Genomic DNA, 18,818 nt, shown 5'->3' with positions numbered 1-18,818 from the left:
CACAGCGAGGTAGGAGTCTGGACTCTATCTACATAACCTGGTGGCCCTCGGCCTTTGGACCTCCCCCTTCCCGCCTGTGAAATGGACTTTGGGTGAATCCAAAAAGGAACGTCCCCGTCTACGTCCTCCCCCTCTGGGACTACAAGTCCCAAGGTGCTCAAGGCGACTCCCTCTCCCCATCCCCTCCGGGACCCGCCTCCCTCCCGTCGGAGTCACGTCGTCTAACCTGTTCCCGGCGCCTGCCCCGCCCCGTCCTCCGCTCCCCACAGCCGGAGCCGGAGCCGGAGGAAGCCCCCCAGTGCCAAGATCTGCCCCGGATCCGTGAGTTACACCCCATTGGGCTTCAGCAGCTCTGGAGGAGCCCGACACTCGCGTCCCTGGGAGGATTGGGAGGAAACTCGGACCCCGGGTCCCAGGGCGGAATTAGGGGTGCGCAGATACCAGGGACTTTAGAAGGATAGAACTCAAATGCCTGATTTACTGGGCAGAAGGCAAAGGGGCTTGGATGCCTGAGTTCTTAGAATGGAGGGTTTGGACGCCTTATTCCAGGGGAGACGTTCCAACTGAGGGCTCTCAGAAGCCTGAGTCCTTAAGTAGAAGTGGGGTATCGGAGCTCTTGGGCAGAAATGGGAGGTTCAGACTGCTGGAGCTCTGGAATGGGCGGCCATCCCTGCCACCTGTCAGTTGCCGTCTCTACCCAGTCTTCAAGGTCCCCGAGCAGAATTAGGGATGGGGTGGGAAGGGTGGAACCCTGGTTCCTGAAATGAAGCAGAGCAAACACATTCTGGAGGCTGTGTTCCTGGTGTTCCCCCCACTTTCTGGCTCTGGGGTGGGAGCCGAGGGGGTGGGGACTGGGGGGGTGGTAGGGAACAGGGCAGGTCTCCAATCTCCTCTGTGCCCCTGCGTGATCCCCAACATGTCATTAACCGGGGCGTCAAACCTGCCTAACCAGAGGAGGGAGCTCCGCCCCAGGGCGCCCCCTGGCGGGAGCGGAGCCCCCCCATTGCCCCACGAAGGTGGGACATATCTGGGGTTTGTAAAGGGCATTCTGGAACCCAGGGCGGAATTCCAGAAGGTGGGGTTGGATTCTGAGAGGCTTGCGTGGCTGGGTACAATATAGCCATTATACAGGAAGGACGGGGGTAAACTGAGGCTTAGAGGTCACACTGGCAGCAGAGTCATGGATCAGGATTTTCCCTCCCCCTCCCTCAGCTGCTCTTTGGGCCCCTGGATTCCATCCACTCCCACCGGATTTTCTGACTAACGTCTCTCCTAGGGCTCCTGGCTGCGACCCTGAGGTGAGAAATGTCACCTCCACCCCCATCTGTCTGACCTGAGCTAGTGTGGGAGATAAGGGAGAATAGAGGCTAATTCTGGAGGTGTGTGTGTCTGTCCTTGAAGCTGAGGGAGGCCAGGGCTCCCCCTTCTCTCCACCCCCAAGCATCATGTGAGAGGATTAGATGAGGGGGCGGGGGAGGCAGGGGGTTCTGATGTGAGAGGGCAGAACTTCCTAATGTCTGGGCTTGAAGGGCATTTGGCGATACCCTGAGATGAAATTAAAAATAATAACTGTGGCTGCCAAGACAGAGCTCACAGCATGCCAGGCTCAGGGCTGGCAGGTAGAAGAATCCTTCCCATTGGCTACAGACATCTCAGGCAACTGCCCCTGGTCTCGCTTCCAATGGGGTTTGCCGAGCCTACCGAGCCCACTGCCCTGTCCAGTGGGGAAGCTGAGGCCAGAATGCGGGCACAGCCCACACCCTGAACTTTTGCCACCTTCCGCCTGGCATCCTCCAGGGATTCCTATGCCCTGGAATAGGCCAGACCTCAGGAAGGCACAGGGAGAAATTTAGGGCTCTGAGACCCAAGAACTGAAGTCAAGACTCCGCAGGTCAAAGCTCAGGGCTTTCAGAATTTCAGAAAGATATGAAAGGGCCCTTTTGTAGGAAAAACAATTACTTTGGGTCTTGAGCCCTCCGTCTGTTCCAGGCCTGGAAATTAGGGCTCTTACACAGGTGAGCTTTCCTTCGTGCCCTGCACTCTTCTAAACTCTACACCGGAATTATGTCCTCCAAACCTCACACTTCTTTGAAGTGAAGGTATTAATTCCCGCATTATACATCCAAGGAAACGGAGGCACAGAGAAGCTGAATAACTAGCCCAAGGTGAAGATTTAAGGCAGCGGAAGGCCCTAGCCCATTCCACAGAGTGTCTCCGAGGGGGAAGCCGCGTTCCAGAGAGGGCGGGGCCTCTGCCGGCGGCTGTCTGTGCGGATAGAGCCGGTGGATCCCCACCTGGGTATTCCCAGCCCAGCCTGGTCTTCTGACTCGGTTCCTCCTGAGGCTGATTCCTCCAGAAAGTACCCCCCACACACACGCCCACACCCCGATTTTTAACCCCAAAGAACCCGGCCTGGGTGCAGAATGCCAGGGAAGGAGATCTATGGGCGGAGGGGATCCGGGGGTGGAGGGCAGGAGTCTGGAGGAGAGGCGCGGCCCGCGCCACCCTCGCGCCCCGCCCGGCCCCCATTACCCTGCCTTGGGAGGTTCGGCACCTGCCTGGGCCCGCCGCGCATTCCCGGGGTCTGAGCTCAGGCGCGGTCTGCCCGCCGGGCGGGAGTCGGGCCGTGACCTGGAGCGCCCCCTGGTGGTCCAGACGCCCCCTTCACCGGCATCAGCCCCAGGACTGCCCCACGCCCAGCCTTGGCATTTCCTTCCACCCAGAAGGTGTCAGCGTCGGATGTGAGAGTCAGAATTTGGGAATCATGAAATCCCCCAAAGAACCATTGAATTCTGGCACCGGAGATAGCATAGATTGTTCGTTTTTATATTTTAACAGAGTTTTCCCGTGTATCTCTCGAGAGAGTGGAAGACGCGTTTTTGATTCCTGGAGTCTCTACTTTTTGAGGCCTCGATTCGCAGAGCCTTAATTCTTCTTGCACCTTATGCCCAGTTGGATCCTCACAGCAGTCCTCTGATGTAGGTCGCTCTCCTCATTTTATAGAGCAGGAAACTGAGGCGGGAGTTCCTGCTGTGGTGCAGCAGAAACGAATCTGACCGGTATCCATGAGGACCCTGGCTCCGGCCCTGGCTTCACTCAGTGGGTCAGGGATCCGGCGTTGCCGTGAGCTGTGGTGTAGGGTCGCAGATGTGACTCAGATCCAGCATTGCTGTGGCTGCGGTGTAGGCCGGCGGCTGTCGTTCCGATTCAACCCCTAGCCTGGGAATGACCATATGCTGCAAGTGTGGCCCTAAAAAGACCAAAAAAAAAAAAAAAAAAAAAAAAAAAAAGAGAGAGAGAGAGAGAAGAAGAAGAAAAAGAGGTAGTCTTGACATGTGGGACTGAGGACCGTGGTGCCACCAGATTTGAACCCTCCTTAATTGTGCTTTTTTTTTTTAATAGAGCCACAGTTACTACATATGGAAGTTCCCAGGCTAGGGGTCGAATTGGAGCTGTGGCTGCTGGCTACACTACAGCAACACTGGATCCGAGCCGCGTCTGCAACCTACACCACAGCTCACAATAACACCGGCTCCTTAACCCACTGAGCGAGGCCAGGGATCAAACCCAAATCCTCAGGGACACTAATTGGGTTTGTTACTACTGAGCACAATGGGAACTCCCCTTAATTGTGCTTTTAGCAACACTGCTATACCATACTTTCCCCTAGACATTTAGTTTGGAATCCTGGGAAAGACAGAACTCTGTGCAAGAAGACAGAGAAATCTAGGCTAGCCAAAGTGGAAAATTCTAGAATGTTCCCAAGATAGACTCTCGAGCTGAAGGTTTTAAGCTTTGTAGAAATTTAACTACAAGCTCAAGGTCCTTATAATTTCAGAGTCTAGGCCTCTGAGAGATGGAAGAGGCCTCTCAGAATAGCTGATTTGCCTCTTCCTTTCACTACTGGGGAAACTGAGGCCCAAGGAGTGGAGGGGACTCATAGACCCAAGTCACACACTCCTAACACACCCAGATGAGCCACCAGCCCCAACAGGTTCTGTTCCGAGTCTTCCCAGACAAAGGCCAGAGTCAGCATGCCCCGGCCCGCCCTGCTGCCCACGCCTGCACCCCAAGTCAAAGCTAAGTGGTTGGTTGGTACAGCAGGGAGGTGGCAGAACTGGCAGGAGTGGCGGCTACCATGGAGATGGGGATGGTGCTGGCCTGACTGGTTTCTGGTGGCCCGGCTCCTTCCCACTGGGCTGGTGACAACATTGGCATAGCTGCCCCGGCCACATCCCTGTTCTTCCTGTTTAATGCTGGGTCCGTGTGAACACACCAAGTCTCCTCTGGGTGTGCACTCTGGAAAGGGGAAGCTGAGTGGTCCCCGGACTCTGGAGCCCCTCCAGACAGGTGGAGATGACCCGGAATAACAAGTTAGGTATGAAACCTAGTGTGCCAGCTTCTCGTAGGGTGACCTTGAACAGATGTTTCTGAGTCCCACTTTCTTGCCTACTATGGAGGTTTCAATCATGGGGTTAAAGCGCTTGGCGCAATTCTAGAGGGTAGTGTCCCTTCCACAAATGGTGGTGGTTTTATACCCTCAAGCAACTAGCACAGGCCCTGACATGCGGTAGGAAGTGCAGTCATTATTTTTAAAGACATCTGGCAGTGTCTCCTGGTCCCTAGCAGGCGTTCAATAACTGATGGGTTATTATTGCAGCTGCTGTTCACTATGTGGCCTGGCACATAGTAGGTGGCCAGTGGATAATTGTTGAAGGAATAATCAAATCTTATTAGCCCTGAGATAGAGAGATGGACAAGGGGCCACACAGAGAGAGTGCATCGTTCTGAGTCTTCCCGGAGGGCTTTTAGGGGAGTTGGCATTTCCCAGCAAGGGCTTCCAGTGGGAAGAACTGGGAGTGCAAAGGCGCTTGCCCGCTCCGCACGGGCCCAGGTGCCCTGTGGGCGGGCTCTGGGCAGACTCTTCCCTACCGCCCCCTCCCCCAACCGCAGGCGCCCCGCTCGGGCCGGCACCATGGACAGCGAGGCGTTTCAGAACTCGGGGGATCTTCTGGACCTGAACTTCCAGTGTGAGCTGGGGTAGGGGGCGGGGCTTGCCGGGGCAGGGCCCTCGGGGTGGGCGTGGCGGGGAGAGGCTGGGCCCCTCCCAGAGGTCCCAGTCCTCACCGCCACTCCCGCCCGTCCAGCTCTGGCCATGAAGCACATGGACCTGAAGCAGATGGAGCTGGACACGGCGGCGGCCAAGGTGGACGAACTGACCAAGCAATTGGAGTCGCTGTGGTCAGACTCTCCGGCAGCCGCCCCTGGTGCGCAGGCGGGAGCGCCGGCTAGGGTGAGGCTGCTCGCCCTGGTCCCCACCCTGGCCCCCAGAGGCAGCTTCTCTCCTGGAGTTAAGGCAAACCTCTCCCGCAGGGCTATGCAGGGAACATTTAAGGGCACCTGACAGAGGGGAACCAGTGCAAGGGCGTGGGCGTCGATCCCCCGGGAAGGAGAGGGGCCTTTTCCTAAGCGGCACGAAGGCACTGCGCGTGTTAGCCCCAGCCCTGACTGCTGTGCCTCAGCCTCTCGCCCCGTCCAGCTCTCCAGGGTTGATTTTTGATCACCTCTATTGACCTCCTACCAACCCTCTCCTAATGTCTCCTTTGACCTCTCAATGTTCCGATCTCCCCACAGCTGTCCCGGTACAGCTCCAGCCCGGTTCCCGAGCCGTTGGTCAGTCGCGGGTCCCCCCGGAAGGCGACTACTGACAGCGCAGACACTCCGTTCGGACGCTCTGAGAGCGCCCCGACTCTACTCCCCTACAGCCAGCTGTCGCCTAAGGGCCGGCCGTCGTCACCGCGCACCCCGCTCTACCTGCAGCCGGACGCCTACGGCAGCCTGGACCGTGCGCCCTCGCCCCGGCCCCGCGCCTTCGATGGTGCAGGCAGCCCGCTCGGCCGTGCGCCCTCCCCGCGGCCCGTCCCGGGTCCCCTCCGACAGCAGGGTGCCCCCATGCCCTTTGACTTCTTGGGCCGTGCCGGCTCCCCCGGGGCAGCCCCCTGGCGGAAGGGCCCCAGGCCTTCTTTCCAGAGCGCGGGCCGTCGCCGCGCCCCCCGACCACAGCCTACGACGCGCCGACGGCCTTTGGGAGCCCCCTGCTGGGCGCGAGCGGCAGCGCCTTCGCCCCGCCTCTGCGCGCTCAAGGTGAACCGGGGGGCCGACCTTGGCCGGTGGGAGGGGTGCAGGGCCCCGGACCTGCCTCCCCCTTAGCGTCTTGGCCATCTGCCCCCAGACGACCTAACGCTACGCCGGCGGCCCCCTAAAGCCTGGAACGAGTCTGACCTGGACGTGGCGTACGAGAAGAAGTCCTCGCAGACAGCGAGCTATGAGCGTGAGTGACGGGAGGCTGGAGGAGTGGGAGAGCCAGGGAGGCGTCCCACAGGCCCTGATGATTCCCACCTCACAGGCCTGGATGTCTTCGGGCGGCCCGCTTCGCCAGGCCTGCAGCTGTTACCCTGGAGAGAGAGCAGCCTGGATGGGCTGGGGGCCGCCGGCAAGGTGAGGGGCGGGGGAGGCTCAGGAAGGGGGCAGGTAGGCAGGGGTGGGGTCGGGTCTTGTCTCCCCCTCTTAACTGCGTAGCCTTCCCCACGCTCTTCCTCTGCCCTGGATCTCCCTCCATCTGTCCCCTGTCCCTCACCTTTGGCCCTGACCTCCTCCCCTTTCCTCCCTCTCTTATCCTTAGCTCCCTTATGCATATCCTCCTCCCACCTGAGCTCCTCCGACCTTCCTCTCTTCCCACGTTCTCCCCCAGGACAACCTCACCAGCGCCACTCTGCCCCGCAATTACAAGGTCTCCCCTCTGGCCAACGACAGGCGCTCGGATGTGGGCAGCTATCGCCGATCACTGGGCTCTGTGGGGCCATCAGGCACTTTGCCCCGAAGCTGGCAGCCTGTCAGTCGCATCCCCATGCCTCCTTCCAGCCCCCAGCCCCGCAGTGCCCCTCGCCAGCGCCCCATCCCCCTCAGCATGATATTCAAGCTGCAGAATGCCTTCTGGGAGCATGGGGCCAGTAGGGGCACACTCCCCGGCTCCCCCATCTTCTCCAGAGCTCCCCCACCTAAGCTTCCTCCCCAGCCCCAGGTGCCCCCCAGCCCCAGCCCCAACCACAACCACAGCCCCAGCTGCTTCCCCAGCCCCAGCCACAAGTACAACCTCAGTCTCAGCCCCAGCCTCAAGCCCCTGCCCCGGCCCCCCAGCCCCCACAACAGACTTGGCCCCCTGTGAGTGAAGGTGAGTCAGCAATGGGGGACCCTGGAGGGCTGGGTGAAGGAGGACAGATGGCTGGGAACCAGAGCAGCTGGGAGATCCATCGCAGCCAAGCACTTGTTTCCAGACACTGTCCCTGCAGAGAGCAAGGCCAGATGAGCTTGGGAATTTGCCCAGGAACTAGGGGTAGCACAGGGCTTAAGCATGGACTCTGGAGTCACACGGCCTGGCTCCATGCTGTGTGACCTTTGGCAAGACAGTTGAAGTCTCTGGCCCTCAATTTCCGTGAGTGTAAAGGGTGAATAAGGATAGACCCTTCTTATTGGGATGTGGCACTAGATTATTTAATCCATATGAGTCCTTAAAATAGAGCCTGAGGTATAGCACGCCCTTAATGGCTATCATATGAGTTATAATAATTAATATTTTGTGGTATGAAACCAGCACAGGACATGGATTTAAGCAGAGTGGGTTTTTTTTTCTTTGCATTTTTTAGGGCCACACCCATGGCACATGGAGGTTCCCAGGCTAGGGGTCAAATCAGAGCTGCAGACGCCACCCTACACCACCACCACAGCAACGCAGGATTGAGCCACATCTTCAACCTACACCACAGCTCATGGCAATGCCAAATCCTTAACCCACTGAGCGAGGCCAGGGCTCAAACCCACAACCTCATGGTTCCTAGTTGGATTCATTTCCGCTGCACCATGGCAGGAACTCCTAAGCAGAGTGGGTTTTGAGCCCCTCTCTCCTATTGAGTGATTCAACATAAATTAACCTATCTGAGCTTCCATTTTCTCACCCATGAAAAGAAATCATATTTACTCAACAAGGGAGTTCCCTTGGGGCACAGTGGGTTAAGGATCCAGCATTGTCATTGCAGCAGCTTGGGTTGCTTCTGTGGTTCAGGCTTGATCCCTGGCCTGGGAACTTATGCATGCTGTGGGTATAGCCCTAAAAAATAGTATTTACCTCATAGATTATGATGGGAATTCAGTGAAATCAGGTTATTATAAAGCATGACCACTATTATTTCCACCTGCTTTAAAAGCCCTGCTAGGAGTTCCCATCGTGGCGCAGTGGTTGAATATGACTAGGAACCATGAGGTTGTGGGTTCGATCCCTGGCCTTGCTCAGTGGGTTAAGGATCCGGCGTTGCTGTGAGCTGTGGTGTAGATCGGTGGCTGTAGCTCCGATTTGACCCCTAGCCTGGGAACCTCCGTATGCCGCGGGAAGTGGCCCTAGAAAAGGCAAAAAGATAAAAAAAAAAAAAAAAAAAAAAAAAGCCCTGCTAGAGGCGTGAGAGCAAAAGGAGAGCATCAGGTACCAGGATTCTAGTCCCAGCAGTTTTTTGCTGAGATGTTCAGAGAGGAACTTCTTAGAATCTTAGAACGTCTATCATAATGGTCAGAGAAGAGATTCTGGAATCAGAACTGAGTTCAAACCTCAGCTGGGTGGCTTTGGGCAACTGGCTCGCCCTCTCTGAGACCCAGTTTCTCTTTCTATAATAAGGAGATGAGGGAGTTCCCATGTGGCTCAGCAGGCTGAAGATCCGTGCTGTCACTGCAGCAGCTTGGGTGGCTGCTGTGGCGCGGGTTTGATCCCTGGCCTGGGAACATGCCATGGGCACGGCCAAAAAAAAAAAAAAAGCAACCACAACCCAAGATGAGCAACCACAACCCAAGATGCTAGCCACATCTACCTTATAAGGTAGTGGTAAGGACTGAGTAAGACAGGCATGTAAAGCTCAAGGCACATGCTAAGTGCTTAGTAAGTGGGGGATGTCATAATTGTCTATTATCCACAACCCAGGGAAATTACAGCTCAGAGAGAGCAAGGAACTGGCTTTAGGTCACACAGCAAATCAGGCACTGATTGCAGGTCTTGGAAGTTGTGAGGAGGGAGTCTTGAGGGTCTCCCAGGGACCCCTCCTCTGATGGGGCTCTCATTCCTTCTAGGCCTCCCCAAACCTCCCGCTGAGCTAGAGCCTGAGCCAGAGCTGGAGGGGCTGCTGACACCAGTGCTAGAGGCTAGTGATGCAGATGAAGGCGCTGTCACTCGGCCCCTTAGTCCCACGCGGCTGCAGCCAGCACTGCCACCCGAGGCACAGTCAGTGCCTGAGCTGGAGGAAGTGGCGCGGGTGCTGGCAGAGATTCCTCGGCCCCTCAAACGCAGAGGCTCCATGGAGCAGAGCCCCGCTGTGGCCCTGCCTCCCACCCACAAGAAGCAGTACCAGCAGATCATCAGCCGCCTCTTCCATCGACATGGGGGACCTGGGGGGCCTGAGCCTGAGCTCTCCCCCATCACTGAGGGATCTGAGGCCAGGGCAGGGCCCCCTGCTCCTGCCCCACCAGCTCCTGTACCAGCCCCAGCTCCGCTCCAGAGCAGCCCACCAGAGCAGCCACAGAGCATGGTAAGTGATGTAGGAGGCAACTGGGGTATATTAGCCCATGGAAGCATCCCTTCCCATTTAGGATAATACCTGGAAATTGCACACCTCACATATTCTGCATCCCACAGGCCAGGAACCCAGCTGCAAGGGAGGCTGGGAAATGTAGTTTTTAATCTAAGTGTACCTGTATTCAGAAGAAAGGGAGAACATATATGGTGGGGCATGCAGAAGTCTTGGCCACACGGAGACTTTCTCTGCTCCTCTTCAGCAACCTGTGGCGCCAGGTCTTTCCTTCAGGAACCTTAGAGTCTTACAACCTGGAAGACTGTCCTGGCGGGACAGTGGGTTTACTCTGGGATCTGAAAAGCCTGCCCGAATCCGGGCGGTCACCATTTCTCTCCCTGGTTGCCACGTGGTCTCTGCCGTCCACCTTCTCTGGGGACCTGATCTCTCCTCTTACACCTCTGCAAGCCCGTGCCATGGCTCGAAATGATCTCTCAGTTCAAGTCCGTGGTGTCCTCTGACTCTAGTCAGAACTTCCTCCAAATTTTTAAGAACAAGTCTCTGGTCTCTGAGGTTGTGGTTGTCTCTGTTGTCGTGGTCAAGTGCACCCACTGCAGTGCTAGGCTGCCTGGGTTCCAGTCCCAGCTCCACAGCGCTTATCAGCTGTGCATCCTTGAGCCAGACACTTAGCCTCTCTGGGTCTCGTTTCCTCATCTGTAAAGTGAGGAGGAGAACAACCATGGGGTTGCTGTGAGGAGTAAATCCATTAATAGAGCGCATAGACTAGCGCCTGGTACTTAACTCTCAACTATTGTTGTAGTGGTTATCATTTGTTCTTGGTCCAGTTTCTGCATCTTTTTTTTTTTTGTCTTTTTTTTTGCTATTTCTTTGGGCCGCTCCCGCGGCATATGGAGGTTACCAGGCTAGGGGTCCAATCGGAGCTGTAGCCACCAGCCTATGCCAGAGCCAGAGCAACGCGGGATCTGAGCCACGTCTGCAACCTACACCACAGCTCACGGCAACGCCGGATCGTTAACCCACTGAGCAAGGGCAGGGACTGAACCCACAACCTCATGGTTCCTAGTCGGATTCGTTAACCACTGCGCCACGACGGGAGCTCCAGTTTCTGCATCTTGGCTGGAGGTTGGGGTGTAGTCACACGGAACAATCCTGACTGCTCCATGTGGGTAGGCGGAGGGAGGGGAGCAATTCCCGGAGAAGAAGTGGGGACCAGGTGACCCCCAAATGCTTATTACCAGGCCCTTCCAAGGGGAGGGCCGAGAAATGTAGAGGCTCAGGATCTTGAAATCAAGGATGGAAGAATGGGAGCTCCCGTCATGGCGCAGTGGTTAATGAATCCGACTAGGAACCATGAGGTTGCGGGTTTGATCCCTGCCCTTGCTCAGTGGGTTAACGATCCGGTGTTGCCTGAGCTGTGGCATAGGTCGCAGATGAGGCTCGGATCCTGCGTTGCTGTGGCTCTGGCGTAGGCTGGTGTCTACAGCTCCGATTGGACCCCTAGCCTGGGAACCTCCATATGCCTTGGGAGCGGTCCAAGAAAAGGCAAAAAACAACAACAACAACAAAAAAGAATGACAACATTTTGAAATGGTCAAGTTGCCTTATTGCAGAATCACCAAGTCCCAGCCAAAGAACTTGAAAACTCACAGAATTCAATAATGAAATCCTGGCATGACAAAATCAGAACAATGAGATTTCAGAATCTTAGAGCATTGAAGGTTTGCACAAGATCTTAGAATTAAAAAGGTAGTAACATGGAGTTCCCTGGTGGCCTAGTGGTTAAGGATATGGGATTGTCACTGCTGTCACATGGGTTTGATGCCTGGCCTAGGAACTTCTGCATGCCATGGGCATGGCACCCAAAAAAGAAAAAAAAAAAAAAAGTAACACAAACTCTGGTTATTACTGTTATTGAAGCCATCAAACCTGAAAACTAAATACTCATCATTTGAAACATAAAAACAGATTAGTGCACAAATATGTTATAATACAAAATTTTATTTTAAGTGAACATTTTCCATGAGAATCAAAAGGCCAAAATCACAGCATTCAGAGAGAACCACTATTAACATTTTGAGTATTTCCTTCCAATCTTTTGGAATGAAATTCTAACCATAAAATATCAAGTTCTCAATCACAGAATCCTGGGAATGCAGTGTCCTGGGTACTCAGCAATTTGAAATGGTACAACCTCATATTTCTGGACTCACAACACATTGGAAACTTGAAAAAACTGAGCATCAGAGGATTTTGAAATCAGCTGCTCTTGGGATCTCCAAATTCCAGAATCTTGAAATCATAGACACCAAAGACCAGAATCACAAATGCTATACGCTCAGAATAAATGAATTTGGAGTTCCTGCTTGGCTCAGTGGGAACGAATCTGACTAGTATCCATGAGGACACAAGTTCGATCCCTGGCCTCCCTCAGTGGGTGAAGGATCCGGGTTGCCATGAGCTGTGGTGTAGGTCACAGATGCATCTCAGATCCCACGGGGCTGTGGCTGTGGCATAGGCCAGTGGCCACAGCTCCAATTCAACCCCTAGCCTGGGAACCTCCATATGTTGTGAATGCAGCCCTAAAAAGACAAAAAATAAATAAATAAAAATTTGTAGGATGACACGTGAAAATCAAAAATAAAAAAGCACAAGATATAAGTTAGGATGTTTATAATAGATAAAGATCCTAATTCCAAACATCTAAAATTAACACTTGGTAACACCTTGCCGTGTGTGCTTCATAGCATTTGTTTTTTAATAAAATGAATGAAGCTGTATGGACTGAATATCTGGCTTCCACAATCATCAGCTTGGTCTCCCAGCTTCCTCTCAAGTCGACTCCCTGACTGTTGTAGGGAAGCAGTAGCTGTAGAACTGAGGCGCCCTCCTCCCCATGGCCTTCTGGACTCGGGCTCTGTGCCTTCCTGGATTCTAATCCCAGCCCTGTTGTAGCTGCATGACCTGGTTCGGCTGCCGCCTGGTTCCTGAACCTCTGTTTCCCCTTCGGAGAAATCAGTATCTTAGCCAGCCGCTGAAATGCCTCGCCCTGTCCCCCAGGAGATGCGCTCCGTGCTGCGGAAAGCCGGTTCCCCGCGCAAGGTCCGCCGCGCGCGCCTCAATCCACTTGTGCTGCTGCTGGACGCTGCGCTGACCGGGGAGCTGGACGTGGTGCAGCAGGCGGTGAAGGAGGTGAGTGCCGCCCGAGGGCAGGCGGGGTCGGGGCGGCGGCGGCCGCCGGCTGGCCGCTGCAGACTGAGCCTCGCGGTCCCCCGCCCGTCCAGATGAACGACCCGAGCCAGCCCAACGAGGAGGGCATCACCGCCCTGCACAACGCCATCTGTGGCGCCAACTACCCTATCGTGGACTTCCTGATCGCGGCGGGTGCCAACGTCAACTCCCCCGACAGCCACGGCTGGTGAGCCCTGACCGCGTGCGGCCGGCGGGGGCCGGGGGGCGACTTGAGGTGGGGACCGCGCTGCGGGCCACCTCGTGGCCTCTCACGCGTGCCTCCCACACCCAGGACACCGTTGCACTGCGCGGCCTCGTGCAACGACACGGCCATCTGCACGGCGCTGGTGCAGCACGGCGCCGCAATCTTTGCCACCACGCTCAGTGACGGCGCCACTGCCATCGAGAAGTGCGATCCCTACCGCGAGGGCTACACCGACTGCGCCACTTACCTGGCAGGTGCGAGACCAGGCTGGGCAAGCCAGGTTCGGGGGAGGGGGTGAAGGGTTGGGCCGCCCAGCTGGCAGGTGTTGGGGCGGAGAGTGGGGTGGGGAAGGCGGCAGAGAGACGTGGTAGCTGTATCAACAGTTTGGCAGCATCAGAGAGGAGGGGCCAGCGGGATGGACCACCTCTCCGCGTGAGAGGGGGACTGGGCCGCCCACCTGGCAGGTGCAAGAAGGGTCTGTGGGGGGAGCAGAATGTGCCACCTTCGAGGGAGAGGGGTCAGGGGAACTGGGCCACGCAAGCTGGACCCCTGTGGGGAGGAGATTGCGCTGCTTTATCCGCTTTTTTTGTTTTGTTTTGTTTTGGTCTTTTCTAGGGCTGTACCTGCGGCATATGGAGGTGCCCAGGCTAAGGGTCAAATGGGAGCTACAGCCGCGGGCCTACGCCACAACCATAGCAACGTGCGATCCGAGCCGCGGCTGCGACCTGCACCACAGCTCACAGCAACGCCAGATCTTGAACCCACTGAGCGAGGCCAGGGATCCAAGGATTGAACCCACAACCTCATGGTTCCTAGTCGGATTTGTTAACCACTGAGCCACCACGGGAACTCCCTGCACTGCTTTATCTGCTTCTCATCTGCGGGGGTGGGGAGTGGGACGTTCCAGCTACACCATCTACCTGGCCTACGGCTGGGCCCCGGGCTGTGCTACCTGTGGGAAATACAGTACCACACAGGTGACAGGTGAACAGGCCATGCCTTCTGGGGAGGGACTTGGGGACTCTTCCACTTGTAGGGAGTCATGAGGCTGTACCATATATCTCCAGGAGGGAGGGGTCACATCACCTCAAGAGGTGACGGAAGAAACTCTGGAGACTGTACCCTGGGGGTGTGCCTGGGCTCCGTTCTGCACCCTGGGAGGCCAACCGTACCGTAGGGTAGAGTTTGGAACTTTACAGAGTTGGAGGAAGGCAGGCTGTAGGACCTGGGGGTAGGACAGTGTTATTGAGAGGTGAGCCTAGAGGGACTGCGACAGCCTCTGGGGCTCTGGCAGAAAGCGGGGGGGGGGGGGAGGCAAGGGGCTGTAACATCTACCTTGCGGGGGAGAAGCAGCTGGCAGAGATTGGACCACTGGGAGGGGGGGAGAAGTAGACCGTCCGCTGCAGAAGGGAAGGGCGGGAACCTTTGCAGAGGAGGATTATGACCACGTTTATCACAAGCAGATGGAGCCTGTGAGATAAGAGGATTGTACAGTCCTACCTGCGTGGACCTGGGGAGTTCCGCGAGGGCGGAGCACGCGTGGGGCCGGGGGAGAAACTGGAACACAGTGGGCTGAACCACTAAAGAGGGGGAGCATGGTGGACTGTACCATCTGGAAAGGGTGGGACTTTTACCTTGTGTGGGGCGGGGGGTGTTGGCGGGCGGGGCTTTCTTGCAGGCTCTACTGTCTGGAAAATTATTACATCCTCCTGGAGACTTTATTTTTTGGGGAGGGGGAATGGTGTGCCTGCACCCCTGAATGGGGAGAGTTGGGACAGCTTCGTGGGGAGGAGTAACGCCATACCGTCTGAAGGAGAGGTTGGGTCCACCATGGAGACTGTACCGCTTAAGCAGGGGCTGAAGACGGTACTTCTGGGAGTGATACGGAGCCCACTGACCCAGCCTTGGGCGCCCCAGTGTTTTAGACATTGCCCGTTCTGGCAGCTGACTCCAGTTCCGGTGCCCCTCTCCAGACAGGGGTACACAACTTTTCCGGGGGCTTAGCCCCCCAGGTGGCGCCCTCCAAGTCCCAGGGTCTCTCCCTTTCCCAGCGTGTCTGGTACCCTTGTGTGTTCCCAGCCCCCCAGGACCGGGCGCTCACGATCCGTGCCGTTTCATGTTTCAGACGTGGAGCAGAGCATGGGGCTGCTGCACAACGGGGTGGTGTGCGCCCTCTGGGACTACAGCGCCGAGTTCGGGGACGAGCTGTCCTTCCGCGAGGGCGAGTCGGTCACCGTGTTGCGGAGGGACGGGCCAGAAGAGACGGACTGGTGGTGGGCCTCGCTTCACGGCCAGGAGGGCTACGTGCCCCGTAACTACTTTGGGGTGAGCCCAGAAGGGATACAGTGCGCGCCTCCTTAGGGCTGTTTGAGGAAAGGGGTGATCCCATTAAAAATAGGGGCAAGAGGGACAGCCCATTATACTGGGATGGAGGGGAGGTCAGAAGAGTCCATTTTCCGTCGTGGGGAGGTGAGGAAAGAGCCCGTTGTAATAACGGGGGAGGTAAAGGAGAGCCCCCCTTCTTCTTTTTTTTCTTTGCTGTCACTTGGCATATGGAAAAATCCCAGGCCAGGGATCTAACCCGCGCCACAGCAGCGACCTGAGCCGCTGCAGTGACAACGCCAGATCCTAAAGCGCTAAGAGCCCCTCCTTGGTGATACTTACCAGTGCTGCCTTACTGGTTATTTGACTGGTTCGTGCTCAAGAAATACTCGTTATTATCTCTAGTTATATTCACCGGAAGGTGAAGAATGATATATTTTAGCCATGGGGAGCCGTGAAGAATCCCGTTTTGGGTAAGTGGGAATTAGATGGAGAAGAGTCCCGCCCAGACAGCCACGGTTTTTATGGCCCAGTGGGAGGCTCAGAATATTTCTTTTCATCCAGCCGGCTGCTGATTGGAAGGCGCCCTCTGTGGTTTGGGAGATGCTGGGAGAGTATACTAGGAAGGGATTGGAGGATGGAGACAGTCCTTGTGTTTGGGGGTGGGTCGGGTGACTATTAAATTTGCGGGTGGAATGAGGGGGTGGGGCTCCTGGTATCTGAAGATTCTGTCTTCCCTCAGCTCTTTCCCAGGGTGAAGCCTCAGAGGAATAAAGTCTAGCTGGAGAGGACATTTCCAAAGGACGGGGAGGAAGCAGCACTGCCTTCTCGCTGCACCTCCTCCTCCTCCCTTACTGCTGCATCTCGCTCTGCCCCAGGCCCTTGCAGGGTGGGGTCCTTGCCAACAGCTCTCTGCTTCCCTGGAAGCCCTGGGGAGAAGGAGAAGCCCAGCCTTAAGTTTAGAAACCTGCCTTAGCTGTGGGAGGTCGAGGTGGGGCGGGGAATCTTTGGGGGCCAGAGAGACCCCCCCCTCCATCTGCCAAATCAGATCCCGTCCAAAGTGCCTCCTACTCTCACTGCCAACTTACCCCACCCCCATCCTGCGCCCCCCAAAACAGACAACCTCCCATCCCAGGGGACCCTGGGGTGGGTCACCTCCACCCCCATCTCTACCAGCAGCGGTCAGGGCCCAGGTGAGGCATAGCCACCTCTGCCAGCCTCCTTGCCCCACCTAGTCAGGTGACTTCACACATCGCTGGTTTTATAACCAAATAGGGAAGTTTTTCTTTATAAATAAAGGTAGTTTGCACAGAAATTGACTTCCTTCTCTTTGAACTTTGTTCTGACTTAGTAAGTGCTTATCATTGGTCTTATTTTTGGTAAACCTTTTTCTTTTCTTTTCTTTTCTTTTTTTTTTTTTTTTTGTCTTTTTGGTGTTTCTTGGGCCGCTCCCATGGCATATGGAGGTTCCCAGGCTAGGGGTTGAATTGGAGCTGTAGCCACTGCCTACACCACAGCCACAGCAACGCGGGATCCGAGCCGCATCTGCGACCTACACCACGGCTCATGGCAACGCTGGATCCTTAACCAACTGAGCGAGGCCAGGGATGGAACCTGCAACCTCATGGTTCCTAGTCGGATTCGCTAACCACTGAGCCACAACAGGACCTCTTTTTTGTTTTTTGTTTTTTTTTTTCCCAAGCCTGGGGCATGCAGAAGTTCCTGGGCCAGGGATCGAACCCACTCCACAGAAGTAACCAGAGCCACAGCAGTGATGACACGAGATCCTTAACCTGCTGATACACCAGGGAACTCCTTTTTGGTATTATCTTGATCTTTTTTCATGTTTTGGATTCCTTTATGTCTTTAAGCGTCTTTAGATTTGTGATGTTATAGTGTATATGTGATAATCCCATCATCTGAAGTTTGAGGCCATCTCCTTCTATAATCTGTTGTGTCAGGTTATTTTACTCATTCATCATTCTGACCAGACGTCTGGTCCCTTCGGTCTGGACCTTCATGCCCTTTGGTTCTGGGAAACTCCCTTGTATATTTATGTGCTGATTTCTTCCACTTTGTTTTCTTGCTCTCCTTTCCTGGAATTTTCATTTGGATTTTGAATCTTCTGGCTTGAACTTTCAGTTTTCTTTTCTTTCCTTTTTTTTTTTTTTTTTTTTTTTTTTGCTTTTTAGGGCCACACCTGTGGCATATGGAGGTTCCCAGGCTAGGGGTGGAATTAGAGCTGCAGCTGCCAGCCCACACCACAGTCACAGCAACTCGGGATCCCACGTTCCTGTTGTGCTGCAGTGGAAACAAAGCCAACTAGCATCCATGAGGATTCAGGTTTGATCCCTGGCCTTGCTCGGTGGGTCAGGGATCTGGCGTTGCTGTGAGCTGTGGTGTAGGCTGGCAGCTACAGCTCTGATTCCACCTCTAGCCTGGGAACTTCCACATGCTGTGGGTGCAGCCCCCCCCAAAAAAAAGTCCTTGCCTTCAAATGCAAACACTGCACCTTGAATGATAGTAAGCAATTATTACTCCTTTTTTTGAGGTAGGGTAATGACACTATGATTATGTTCTTACAAAGAGCTTTTTCTTTTCTCTTTTTTTCCCTGAACCTGTGGCATGTGGAAGTTCCCAGGCCAGGGACTGAACCCACACAGCAGTGACAATGTTGGATCCTTAACCTGTTGCACCACAAGGGAACTCCCAAGAGTCTTTACTTTTAGAGCTACACTTTTGTGTGTGTGTGTGTGTCTTTTTGTCTTTTAGGGCAGCATCAGTGGTATATGGAGGTTCCCAGGCTAGGGGTTCAATTGGAGCCACTGGCCTACGCCAGAGCCACAGCAACACAGGATCTGAACTGCCTCTGTGTCCTACAACACAGCTCACAGCAAAGCCAGATCCTTAACCCACTGAGCAAGGCCAGGGATTGAACCCGAGTCCTCATGGATGCTAGTTGGGTTCATTAACCACTGAGCCACAACGGAAACTCCTAGAGCTACATTCTGAAATACTCAGGGGTGAAATGGTATGATGTCTGGGATTTGCTTCAAAATAATCATCCGGCGGGCGGGGTAGTGGTTGGGGTATAGACGAAGCAAGATCAGCTCGGAGTTGAAAACTGATAAAGCTCCCTGTATGTGGGGCTTCGTTAGACTCTTAGACTCTTCTCTCAACTTTTGTGCCCATTTGAAATTGTCCTTAATAACTGGGGATAAAATGCTCCTGCTTTTGTAGAGCTGACATTCTAGTGGAAGAGACAGATGATTAAAAAAAAAAAAAAAAAGCAAAAAAAACCCATATTCTATTAAATGCTGATCACTGCTATGGAAAAAGCTAGAGTAGGCGAGGTGAGTATAGGTGCCCGATTGGAAGTGTATTCTTTTCCTGTGGCTACTGTCACAAATGACCCCAAATTTGATGGCTTGAAACAA

At 55.0% G+C, this 18,818-nt stretch overlaps 1 protein-coding gene across 1 annotated transcript; it reads left to right on the top strand.

Annotated features, from left to right (window-relative positions):
* Positions 16–16,704, top strand: PPP1R13L (protein phosphatase 1 regulatory subunit 13 like). The gene is given in 15 exon segments (XM_021094555.1): positions 16–321; positions 4,954–5,030; positions 5,148–5,293; positions 5,635–5,980; positions 5,983–6,144; positions 6,233–6,331; positions 6,407–6,498; positions 6,752–7,084; positions 7,087–7,231; positions 9,169–9,623; positions 12,684–12,815; positions 12,908–13,041; positions 13,147–13,313; positions 15,185–15,384; positions 16,124–16,704. Coding segments are annotated over 14 exon segments (2,505 nt in total). The 5' UTR covers positions 16–321; positions 4,954–4,975; the 3' UTR covers positions 16,163–16,704.

The sequence above is a fragment of the Sus scrofa genome, chromosome 6, assembly GCF_000003025.6.
Source record: "Sus scrofa isolate TJ Tabasco breed Duroc chromosome 6, Sscrofa11.1, whole genome shotgun sequence".
NCBI lineage: Eukaryota > Metazoa > Chordata > Mammalia > Artiodactyla > Suidae > Sus > Sus scrofa.
The sequence above is the reverse complement of the archived record's forward strand: the minus strand, read 5'-3'. Positions and strand labels throughout refer to the sequence as shown.